General features: G+C 45.5%; 1 protein-coding gene across 7 annotated transcripts in view; it reads right to left on the bottom strand.

Moving 5' to 3' along the window:
* LMO3 (LIM domain only 3) overlaps positions 1-11718 on the bottom strand; it is a 58504-nt gene extending 46786 nt beyond the window's left edge. The window contains exons 1-4 of one of the 7 annotated variants that reach the window (XM_015867873.2): positions 9662-10147; positions 8767-9279; positions 8445-8670; positions 2313-2526 (exon numbers count right to left, since the gene is read on the bottom strand). In XM_015867873.2, coding sequence (XP_015723359.1) covers positions 2313-2518 — 206 coding nt within the window. In that variant the 5' untranslated portion in view covers positions 2519-2526; positions 8445-8670; positions 8767-9279; positions 9662-10147. Of the gene's footprint in view, positions 1-2312; positions 2527-2623; positions 2764-8444; positions 8671-8766; positions 9280-9661; positions 10149-11581 lie in introns of those variants that run through there. The other 6 variants (XM_015867854.2, XM_015867882.2, XM_032445923.1 and 3 more) reach the window with 6 other exon arrangements.
* Positions 11719-12500: the final 782 nt, after the last annotated feature.

Here is a 12500-nt window from a genome sequence, read left to right on the forward strand (position 1 = left end):
AAAAAGAAAAAAGAAAAAAAGAAAAAAAGAAGCTAGCTTGAAACTGCAATCGAACCCTAATCTGATCATTATTGCTAAGTAATTTGTTCTTTAAATTGATATCAAGTGAGTTGCTAAATATGAAAGCTTATTTGACTACAAAACTAGAGAACATTTAACTAGTTTCCACATGAGCTTTAAAAAGATCACTTTTATAGGTTCACTGCATATCTAAGTATATAAGATGCAATGAGGCAAATGACTATCTGCAATTACCTTAAGTGCATCAGTATGAAGTTTAGAGTAAATACCAAGTTTAAATCTGTGCATTCACAAAAATCACTAAGGAAAGGCTTATGATTTTCATTAAGACTTCATAAAGACTTGATAAATCCAGAAACAAAATCCAAAATATCCTTAGACTGATTACAGGATCTGTCATGTATACTGCACTGTATAGTGCAAAAGTAAATATTGCAGATGAATAAATAACAAAAAAAGCATTTGTGACATATAAACCCTGGTGTAAAATTCACAGTTGCCTTCCTCTGAGTTACACAACATGAATTTTAAAAATCTCATTGCTAAATATTTACTCCTGATAGAACTTTAAATACTAGAGAGCAAGGGGATGCATGCACACATCTGTACTGTGGAAATGTTTTGTTCATATCCCTACTACTCACTCACTTTTGGTTTTGATTTTAAAACACTTGATCTGTTGGGTGAGTCTTTGGGAGACTGAGTAAGTTCAAAGCCACCAGTAAATCTGGGGATCAAATTGCCACAGTAGAGCTTTCTTACTCCTGCAAGCACTTGTAGAAAGATTCTTAAAACAGGGTTTAAGTATTAGGCTCAGCACTCTCTTCCCCCCAGAAGCTGTTCATAACGCTATCTCTATACACACAATTCAAGATCACAAGCAGTCTAGGTTTCTGTACAATGATCCCTTTCTGTTTCTTGCATGAAACAGTTTCCTCTTCATTTTCAAAAGTAAGGTTTTGTTAGCTACTTATTTGGCAGCTGTAACACAACGGCTGTAAGACGATGACTCCGTCCTCTGCTCAGCTCATGGAGCTTTAATGGGTAGCAGAGCACTTTTACCACTAAGTGGTCCAAGGCCCCATCTGAAGAACCCTAAGCCACCTTGCAGCTCCAGCTCAGCAAACGCCTAAGACACTTGCAAACAATTTTGCACTACTCTAGAAAAAAACAGGTTGTAAGGTGGAGAGCCAGAATACCAAGAGCTGTTAACACTTTAATCCTGATTTCTGTACCAACCTACTCATGCCATACAACCTGGAAACTTTGTATTTGCTACCTGCGCCTACACTGAACTTTTAAGTTAACACATGCAAAGAGAACTTAAATTTTTCCCCAGTGTATTACAGACTTGAATGTCCCTTTAAAAGGAAAAGGCTTTGCTACAGGGGCAGGGGAAATATTCCCAGGAGTTCACAATTGCCTCCGGCAGCCAGTCTCACTAGGCCCCCTCTGTAGGGAATGGCAGAAGGTGCTCCTCTAGGAAATAGGTGCTCTGAATTACCCCAGAGGAGCCTCTCTGTCTCTATTTACTATAGACAGCCCAGAGAGACCAAACTTCTCGATTAAACTCAACTTCTGCAAGTAGCTCTATTTATACACACGCACTCTAGTCTGGTACTGTGCCAACTTACACCCCAATTGTTTTTTAGAAGACTGACAAACAAACAAGAATGCAGAAAATCAGGTAATGGTTTGCTATCTCTAAGAAGCATCAACCAGGGGATGGTCTGCCACCTCTGAGGACCAGTGCTGGGTCACCCAGGTCCCACACAGATCAGTGGGCTGGTTGGAGCACATCGGCACAGGGAAAGTGAGCAGATTGTCTCAGTGCAGCTTCTAGCAGATAAATGGCAACGTTCCCTAAAGCTCCGACCACCACCACAATCCCTCTGGTGAGCTCAAAGGGCAAAAGCAGATATGCACAGCCAAATGGAGCAAGCGCTCGCAGCATTCCAACCCGCTCTTGAGCAGCTGCAGGCTACTCAGGTGGCCCCGCTCTTTCAAGCTGAACATTGCATTGCTTTTAGGAGGATCAGCTACGCTGGACCAGGGGTTACTCTGTTCTCACCTCCCCATCACAGCACCCCACTACAAGCATCTCAAAACTCAAGAGCATGCAGTACTACCTTTGAATTTAGCTTCACCTCTCTGCTGTAGCTGGTTGCCTCATGCTCCGCAAACGCTTTGTCCTGCAGCCCCCAAGCACTGTGTGTGCACCACTACCTGCACAGAAAGGACTGAGCAGGCTCACCGCGTTTCTCAGGGAACACGACACAGGCGCAACCTACCTCAGGTAGTCTCTGCGACAAAGGATAAGGTTGGCTTTGGTGTACAGAGTGGAGCCCACCTCCCCCAGGCGGCAGTCACAGCAGGCACATTTCAGGCAGTCTTCATGCCAATATTTGTCCAGGGCCTTTAGAAGATACCGGTCTTTAATCTTCCGGTTGCAGCCAGCACAACCTTTCGGCTTGGTGTCTGGCTGGACTGAGAGCATTTGTATACCTGAAACACAGCAAGAGGAGAGAAGGGTGAAAACAGACACTCTCCAGAATGAGCCTCACAGTCTTCTCTTTCTCCACATCTCCCCTCCCACACACACCCAGTTCATTATAAAGGCAACGGCAGAGACAGGATGACATAATCTGGCGAGTCCACAGCAAGCTGAAAACAATATTAAATAAACTTGAGAGCAGAAACTTCCACTGGTCTGAGGTCCACCTCATTTATCCGGTCTCTTTGCTGAAAAGGAATACGATTCAAAAAATTAAAATGGAAAATTAAAACAGTCCTGTTGAAGAGTCACTCACTTTTGCCCAACATACTCAGTGTTTACCATTCAAAAATTTAAACTTATTTGTGCAACAGCAAATATACCTAAAGTTGTGCATTTGGACTAATTTGCATTCCAGATTCTAGAGATGGTCTGATTGAAATTATCAAAGGTATGAGGACAGAGTTATAGGGAAGTTTGGCCCAGATATCTTTGCAGTGCACGTTTTGTTTTCTAAGATTTCCATTCTTAGGCACATAAATGAAGCAATCAGATTTACCGAGACTTCAATACCAGCATCTCTCATTGCATCCTTCAGTCTAAGGACCTGCTGAAAAATCTGACCTTAAAGCATGCTGCACAAGGTCAGACAGTTGCTAGTTTTTCACTAAAAATAATAATAATAATAATAATAATAAAAATAATAATAATAATAATAATAATAATAATAATAATAATAATAATAATAATAATAATAATAAATCTCTGCCCTACTCTCGAATCCCAATTTTAGCCAACAGATAGTTTAGGAAAAGGAGTCCAGTGTTGTCCATTAATTATATATACCTTTGACCGTGATAGCCGAGTGTATTTAAATAACAATTCAAACCCTTGATCCACTATTTAAGGGACAGAATGGGCAAAAGTGGATTACAGTTGAGTGATGGCATGTGGAGCACTGCGGCTGCCTTCCAGAGATCCATACAAAAAACAAATCAATGCTCCTCAGTTTTGCTGTAAATGGGGAGAGGAGGTCGCTGCCCCAAAGTGCTTACAGACTGGTCTCATGAACTGCCAGCCGATTACACTCACACTGATCCTCTGAAAGTCATTTCTTAGAAGAAGCAAAATCATAGCCTTGTGGACGCTTTGCTGTACATCAAACAGGCATCAGAGAGGAAAGAAAACAGACACGCAGTTCGATTAACAGGTTATCTCACTGTTTTAAGCCAATCGGAGATGCAGCAACAACAAAAAAATTGCTACTCATTAAAGTGCATCTGAGCATCACAACAAGAATTCTGTAAGACAAGAATAAATGCTTTTGCCAACAGGAGAATCCTTCTCCCAAGTTCAGGGCACGGCACCCCATTCTTAACGCAGCAACTAGGAAAGGTCAAATAGTCTCGTAACAAAGAACAGCAAATTCAAGAGCTCCTCATCAAGAACACTACACTACTGCTCTTAGGAAAGCTTTGCAGCCCCAGCTTCTATCAGCACATCTCCGTTGGTACAGCAGCACACTACCTCAGAAAGACAGTCTCAGGTAGAGAGAACACGAACAGGCTGCTGTTTTATTTTACTTATTTTTAAAGGTCTCATAAGGAAAACATGAAAATGAGTGTAATCTTTGAAGTGATGTTACAGCGTGCCTTTATGAATATCAGCGCTGTGAAGACAAGAGGCTAAATGCTGTGCAAGCTGAGGCATCCCAGGGATCCATACATGTACGTGAAATGCATTGAATGTACGTGGACCGCAGCAAGTGTAGAGCCAACTATGTGACTTTGCAGGGTTTATCAAGCTGAACACATGACTTTCATCTGTGAAGCTGGTCAACAAATTAGAAATATTAATTCTTACTCTCACTGTGACATATAACATCCCTGCTCCCAGCTTTGCAATATATCCTACCGTGCATTTTGGACAAATATATTTGTCTGTTAAATTAGCTGTTGAATTACAGAGACAGTTCCCCTAGCGAGCACCCCGAAGTATCGTGGCCATGCTGCTGCCGAATGTCTATAGCTCCTAACAAGATAATCCAAGGTCTTTATTTCTCTATCCATAAGTATCAAAATGGCATTGCTGCCTTCCCATTACCCTGCAATCAATGCTCCTCTTGCAGCTCTTACACCACTCAGCAACTCGTGAGGTCTGTTTCTCATTCCCAAGTGGGAGGATGAGAGCCTGTGACCCTCACGGGCTCCTTGGCTGGGCAGGGCTGGGAAAGAACACACAGTGCTCGTCCTGAGAGAGCACTGCAGCATATCCAGCTGCCAGAGGGCTCCCCTAAGCCCAGGGTGCAGGAGTAAAGCAGCAAGGCAACACAGTTACAAGCAGATGACTACAAACACCGAAAACAGCAGAGACTTTTGTAAAGCGCCTGTACCAGACCAATGCAATCTTCTTGTACAGGGCAGTCTTATAGGATAGCCGATATATATGTTTGGTGAAAAGGCTTCATCTGTGAAGTTGCATATGTATAAATATCCCTTCAGAGCCCATGGCACGCTTACCCCTGAGCCCCTGTACCACCACGCAGAGACAAAACAGACTGCAGTTGGCATCAACTTCATGGAACTCAGTGACAAAGTTCAGAAGCGAGAAGAACTGCTCTGGGACTTTAATCTTTAGCTTGAGGGAAGCCAGGATAAACTAGCAGCTAAAGCAGTTAAGGGCTTTAAAGAAAAAAAATTGTAATGTAAAAATTCTGCCGGCTGATAAGGAGGACTGTGTCCCTGATCCCAGCTGTTGGGCTGCCCTGTGCTCTGCAAGGGGAACGAGATGCAACAGCAACAGGGTTTGTATAAGCTAGCATCTGAGCATACTGCAGCAATCAAGCATGATAATTCTTAAGGAATATACTGCAAACACCAGATTATTGTGTTATAAATACAAGCCCGGCACGCGCTGTGTGGCACACAGTCTGGCAGTGTTTTGAGGCTCTTGCTACATTCGGAATGCACACAGAGCATTGTCACACTGGTTAGCCCAAACCCTCCTTACAGAGAGAAGTGGAATGGAGCAGACACCACTTGGAAGTACTGCTAACAGCCCCACACTTCGGAGCTCGAGGCAAGAAGGTGGCCCTGACATCCCGCTGGCAGCATCTCCAGATTAAGGATTCGGTATGCAGCAGCTACAAGAGGGAAGAAATGCTTTTCCTTTTAGACAGATCTGATCTTTTTCACACTTTACTTACAATGAAGCTGCTTCAATTTTAATGAAAGTTAAAATTAAACTACGGCTTAAAAGTTGTTGGGTTTTTTTTTTTGTTTTTTTTTTTTGAGACATAGAATAATCAAAACAAAACACAAGCAGCACCCCAAGAAGTGCTTTATGCAGCTCCGAATTCTCTGCACATGCCCTTTTATTCACAAACCCGGATTAAAACGCTTAATTTTGAGAACAGAATACCCGATTACTTCTCCTGTATGGCATAATCCAACCTAACGCAGATCACCTCCCAGACCATCTCTCCCCCCTTTAACGCTCCCATCAGATCTCCAGTACAGTGACAGTTCCCACATGGTGCGTGTTTGCTTTCAGCTGCCCTGAGCAGCAGTCAGCGTACCTGCAGCTCCCACTGGCTGCAGCCCCACAACTGGATATCGCCAGGTGCAGACAGAAGCTCTGATGCTGACAGCACCCAGGGCAGCCTGAGATGATGCTGGGAACACAGCATGCTGCCTGAACACCCTGCTGCCCCTTCCCTCCGAAGGCAGAGCTCCCAAAACACAGATGGCTCCAAAGTGCTACACCTAAGCTGCAAAAACTGAACGTGGTTTTCCCCTTTAGTCTGGTAAACTTCTGTCCATACTCAGCATTCCAGAACAGACCTGCACTCAGTACGGAGACATTTCGATGCTTGTCACTGTCAGGCAAACCCCTTCTATTTCAGCCCAGTTTACTTTCCCCATCCTGCTCAGCATCCTTCTCTTTTCCCCTTGCCAAACCCTAGGACACTGCACACAAACTGCAGCACTCTGTCAGGAGTCAGGAATAAGACTTCTAATAGCAATCCACATTTCTGAGGAGAGAACTTCCTAACCCAGTCTGTGAGCTCCTCGATCTCCCCGTTTCTCCAGATAAGTTGGATAGAAGTGACTCCTGTCCCTGGCAGTGGTTGTTAATGCGCAATGAAACACTGACAAGGGATCTATAGCTATAAATTCCAGGATAAACAGGAAAGATTGCTGGAAAAGGCTAAGACAGGCTCCTGACAGAAGGCAGAGACATGAACTCATGTCACTCCAATCACCTTCCCTGGAATCAGGGTGCGGAGCTCTGACAGAACGAGCTCTGTTAACAGCGTCTGGGCACAGGATGGGTCCCTGCAGGAACCAAGAGGCCACAAGGACAGCTGAGTTTCATGGCACAGGGGATGCACGGGGGCAGCACTGGATGCTATCATCTCACACCACAGCACTCACAAACTTTTAGAGCCCACTCACTCCTCCTTCACCGCAGCACACACGGTTGAACCAAGGACAGGGGGATGCACAGCAAGGAGAGGGAAAGCTCGCTCTACTTAAAAAAATATATAGAGAGAAATCAGTTTAAGGCAAATTACATATCAGTGCAGTGGTCTTTAGAAGACAGCAAACTGACGGACAATGTGCAGTCAGCATGAGAGCTGGAGATCCAGCAGAAGATAATAAATAAAATAAAAAGAGAGCGCTTTTCAGAGGCTCTCCCACTTTGTAACTCCATCCTATGAGCACTCAGTGCTCCAATTATTCAGGACAATATGCACAGACTTCTTTAAAAAAAAGAAAAAAGAAAAGAAAGAAAAAAAAGTTAAGGTTTCAGAAGGGAAGAAACATTTCAGAGCTCGCATGCAGCGCATGGAGAGTGGTAACTAGTTTTAGATTGGCATGCAAATTGTTCCGTGGAAAATTCTTATCGCCTCCGAGACCCCGCTATTCTGAGTTATTTGACAGTTTAAGGGAAATCATAATTAAAAAAAGAGACATAAATAATAGCCTGTGCAGTGTGGTGCACAGAAATAAGTAGAACCATTTCATTTAAACTCTGGTGAGCTTTTAATTGCCTGGATTGCATTGTGAACCAGCCTAACGGTTGATTGCCTCCATTATGCTCTCTTGTTCTGTGCCATTCATCCGCACAGTCTCAGCTTCTGTAGTTAACACAACAAAGTAACCGCAACTCCATAACACTCAGGTTTTTAAAATAATAATAATAATAAAAGTAAGGGGTTTTTTAGTACTCTGAATACAGTCACTTCTGCATACTTTTTGAGTCAATTTTACATGGTATATAACTAAACTTCACCTTGTGCCTCTTCTTCTAAGGATTATATATATATATTAATTTTTAATAAAGGAGGTGGCTTGAGATTGGGGGGAAAAAGAGGAGGTTAGGTAAAAACTAAAAATGGGAATGCAGTCCCACAGCTGGGAGCAGTGATACAGATTAAAAGAATTTGGCCAACACGGCTAGTCGATTGCCAAGAGACACCAAACAAAAGATTTCTCCTCTTCTCTCCCCTTCTCTTTTTGAAAGCGAGATTGGGCCTAAAAGCTTGTTTCTCTCTGTTCACTGGCCCAGAGCATCCCTGCAGGCTGTAGCCCCCTAAGGGACATCACAGCAAATAGATGTACCCAGATCTCAGGGACGGAGCTGCTTAGCTATGTTCCTACCCCTGTCGTGTTCCCCCCAGCTTCCCCCACTCCCTCCCTCCTTTTTTAGAGCAGTGGTGCTGGGAACCAATTTGATTCCCTTTTTCTCCAATGCAGCTGCAAGGCTCAGAGATACTGACATTTTTCCACTCTTATCAGTTTAATTACAGTTACCATGGCAGCAAAGTGCTAGTGCTTGGCAAAGGCCAACAAGAGATTTGCAAGACTGAGTTCAATTTTGATGCAGCTCACATGCAAAATAAAAAAATAAATAAGAAACATACACTCTACAACAAAGACTCCCTTTCGGAGCCGGACGCTCGAGCCTTTTGTGCTAATTCCTTTTCCCAAGCATCAGCAGGGATGGGGCGGTGGGGGCAGAGGGAGGCGTGGGGATGCGCGCAGCGAGGTTGGCTGCACCTGGCCGGTTTCGCCGCTGTCACCGGCGGTCCTGCGCGGCTCTCTAGCCGGGGGCACGGGGGGTCTCCTCGCTGCACACACACGCGAACGCTGGCGGGAGAGAAGAGCAGAGGGAACCGCGCTCGCCCCGCTCCCCGCCCCGGCCCTACCTTCCTGCGAACTGAGCCAGCGCACCGGCAGCCTTACCAAAACTTTTCTCCTTTTTCTGCATGAGTCGCTGTACGGGCGCCCGCGGAGCTCCTCCTGACGGAAGCGCCGAGGCCCGGCCCGAGCAGCGAGCGTTCGCTCCCCCGGCACGGAGCGGAGGGGGAGGGCTGCGGGGCACGACCGCACGCTGTCCCCGGGCACCCCTCGGCGCCGGGTCCCGGCGCTGCGCCGGTGGGCGGCTTTGTCGGAGCTGTCACGCTGTCACACGCCGCACCGGGAGCGAAGAGGGAAAAGAGGAAGCCGAAAAGCCCCCCCGAAAGGCTCCCACGAGGAGCGCTGGCTCCTGCCGGGTAACCCGCGGCCGGTGGGGGCTTCCCGGAGCTCCCCCGCCGCCTCCGGGCCGCCTCTGCCGCCGCCGCGCTGCCCAAAGGGTTAACCCTGCGCCGAGCCGGCTGCAAATGAAACTGCTGTACGGGGAGGCTGGCGGATTAGAGCCGGGGAGTGGGAAATTAAGCTACTCCCTTGGTAATTGAGAGCACGTTTCGAGCGGCTCTGGAAGAAGCAAGAATAATAATAACAATAATAACGGAGGCGGAGGGGGGGGGGGGTTGGGGGGGAAGAGGTGGGGGGGACTGCTGCAATTCATTGTTAACTTTGACTGCTATTTCTCGAGACATCCAGTTAGATGGGTTTCGCTCAGCATCCTCCGCTTGCATGTATTTCATGTCTCATCATAAAAATAATGAAGCCTCACATGATTTAAACAAAACAGTCTCAGCAGAGCTGCAGCTCGAGCGAAAGTTGCAGTGCAGGGATGTGTGTATGGATTGCAGCCCCGGCTTATGACTCAGAGAGAGAGAGAGAGAGAGAGAGAGTGATGCAGACACACATACACAAATGACCCAAAGCTTATGTACACAGTTGCCTCACTTACCTTCTCAATTAAGCGATAGAGGGGAGGCAGTTCAATAAGCACAGTGGCTGCTTTGTAGCTCTTCTCCTTGGGAAAGGTCAAAAAGAAGCATTGTTTGGGGAAAAAAAATAAAGGGGGGGTGGGAGAGATGGGGAGGGAGATCGCTATTCTTTAAGTTTAAAATAATGAGGTCCTCAAGGATCCGCCAAGTAATTGTGTTGACCGCATCCGAGCTACAGGTGTCCTCCTTTTAGTATCTTGCAGTCCAAGGCTGTCTGTCTCCGTCCTGGCTGAAGACAACTTACCTAAAGCAGCGTGTGAGGAGCCGAGTTGAATGAAGTCAGGGCTTTATCAGCTGCAAAATGCAATCCCTTACCAGCCAGACATAATACAGCAAAAGAAAAGGTCACTCAGTTATTACTGAGCCAGCAGAGCCCAGGCAGCTCTTGTGGAAGACCACAGAGAAGCAGCTCCCTTCCGATTTAAGGCTATTTACCTCTCTCCTCCTCTACCTCACCGCACCCTTACCCCTCCCGTCCCCTCCCTGCTCCCCCCTTCTTTCCCTCTCTCTTTCTCTCTCGTTCTGCAGCTCGCTCAAGTACAGCCGCCCTCAGAAAGTGCAAAGCAGCCAGGAGACAGATTGGGCTTTGTTGGTAATTTCCCATGGTGAAAATTTACAAGCCTGCAAGTGCAGTCAGCAAAACCACATGCATATGCTAGACACAAACACCAGGGACACACACACACGCACACACACAAGTGACCTCTACCGAAGCGGCTCAGGATCACCTTCCCAGGGAGCGCTCCAGAAACAGAGCCGGGGAAGCAGGGAGCGTGCCCCCGCATCACTCCGCCCCAAATACTTTGCCTAAACAAAACAATAAGTTGCCTACGCAAAGAGGGGGGGTGGGGGAGAAACTAAAAAAAAAAAAATTAAAAAAAAAAAACAACGGGCAAGATACGTATCTCTCTATTAATGAGTAATGAGAAAAAAAAAACCCTGAAGGTGAAAATGCATCCTCTCCCAGTGCTGGATGTGGGCTGCTCAGAGAGGAGGGCAAACTCCTGCGTCAAAGTTTGCTGCTCCCCGCGGGCTCCCCACTCCCATTGCCCCCGGCCCGGCCACGTGCTGGGCATCGCTCACCCATGCCACCTCCCTGCCCACACTTTCTGAGTTGAAGGCAGGCAAGCTGGTTTCCCCCTGCGGGATCCTCACCCCGAAAGCTGAGGACAGAGCCTTGTTCTTTACCTAGTGGTGGAGGGGGAAAAATAATAGATGCGGATGTGCTGTAGGTGTTGAAGAGCTTTGACCAAGAGACAGACAGACAGACGTGCAAACACAGAAGAGATACGGCGGGCTTTGATATTGTCACGCTCACAGATGATTGTTTCTTCATGTTTTATAATAAAGATGTTGAGCCTAGCCTACTGTAAATAAAGTTAAAAAAAAAATCCAAAGCATCTTCCTCTCAGAGCCATCTGCAGTTGGAGAAAGACCAGATTAAGAATTTGTGAACACAGTTTTCAGACTTCAAAGTGAATATCTGTTGTCTGCTATTAGAAGCACCACGCTAGATTTCCACAAAGCTTTAAAAGATGTCAGCTTACAATATACCCTAAATTTGAATGACATTCATATTATAGAAGTCTTTCAAGAACCAAGAAAGATTTAAAAGCATTGAAGTGCTCTGCCATCTGCACCCCTCCCTCATATAATCCGGTATTTTTACTAAAAATCAAAGCAACCTCAGAAATGCATCTGTTTAGGACAGGTTACCCCCTCTCCCCACCTCCAACTAAGCTCCTCTACATTTTTACATATATACACATATATATGTATATAGATAAAGGTTCCCAGAATGAGCACACTGCGCAGTGACATAGTTCCTTATTTGCCCCCCCTCTCCCTCAAAGTAGTAACAAAACTCAGCCACAACCAACCTGAGCAAGAACCCGAAAAGCACAATCAGAGGCAGCAGACTAACAGAACCCCTTGCTGCTGATTTGATCTGCACATGGAGAAAAGCAAAACTTGACAGAAACCTGCTTCCCTCCTGCCCGTACCCACACGCTCAGGAGATCCTCACTTCCCTCTGTTTGTAGACTACCTCTGCCACAACCACTCTGAAAATACAGCAGTGTGAGTGTGTGTGTGTGTGTGTGTGTGTGCGCCTCTCTCAACCAATGTACTCAGAGAAGGGGAAGAAAAGAGGGAGGGAGAAGTTATGTGTGGGGAAAGGGAGAAATAAAATCAAAACAAATGGTACAGCTAATGAGGACAATTAAATTAATTATGTTCAAGGAGATGAGATTTTTTTTCCCTCCAACTGTATGATCTGTTACCCCTCGCTGGCAACTGCTGCTCTGTAATTCATGGCAACTGATTAGTGCATCTATGCAAATCTTTGTTTAAATCATTCAACTAATTAAATGATGGGATTATTCCTCTGCCTACGGTGACATCATTCGCAGTAATTAGTACTCTATTTGGACTGTGGCAATAAGATACCTGATGTCAACACCAACCTGCAAAGACATTAACCACTTTGTCACTTTGTGTGTGTGGATGCATGTGCGTGTGCGGGAAAGAGAAAGGAACAAACACCCAGATCTAATTGCATCTTCCACCCCTCTTTATACTCCCCCCACCAATCAAGGATTCTTCTAAAAAAAAAAAAAAAAAAAAAAAAAAAAAAAAAAAAAAAAAAAAACTTACTGAATAATATGCCAAACCACATGTGTAAAGGAATAAAATGGAATAGTTAACATTCAGCTCCATGCCATTCATTTCCCCCTAAAATGTAATGATAATTAGATGGGTCATAAAATGCTCTTCTTTTCATTATGACTGATGAAATGC

Source organism: Coturnix japonica, chromosome 1, assembly GCF_001577835.2.
Source record: "Coturnix japonica isolate 7356 chromosome 1, Coturnix japonica 2.1, whole genome shotgun sequence".
Lineage (NCBI taxonomy): Eukaryota > Metazoa > Chordata > Aves > Galliformes > Phasianidae > Coturnix > Coturnix japonica.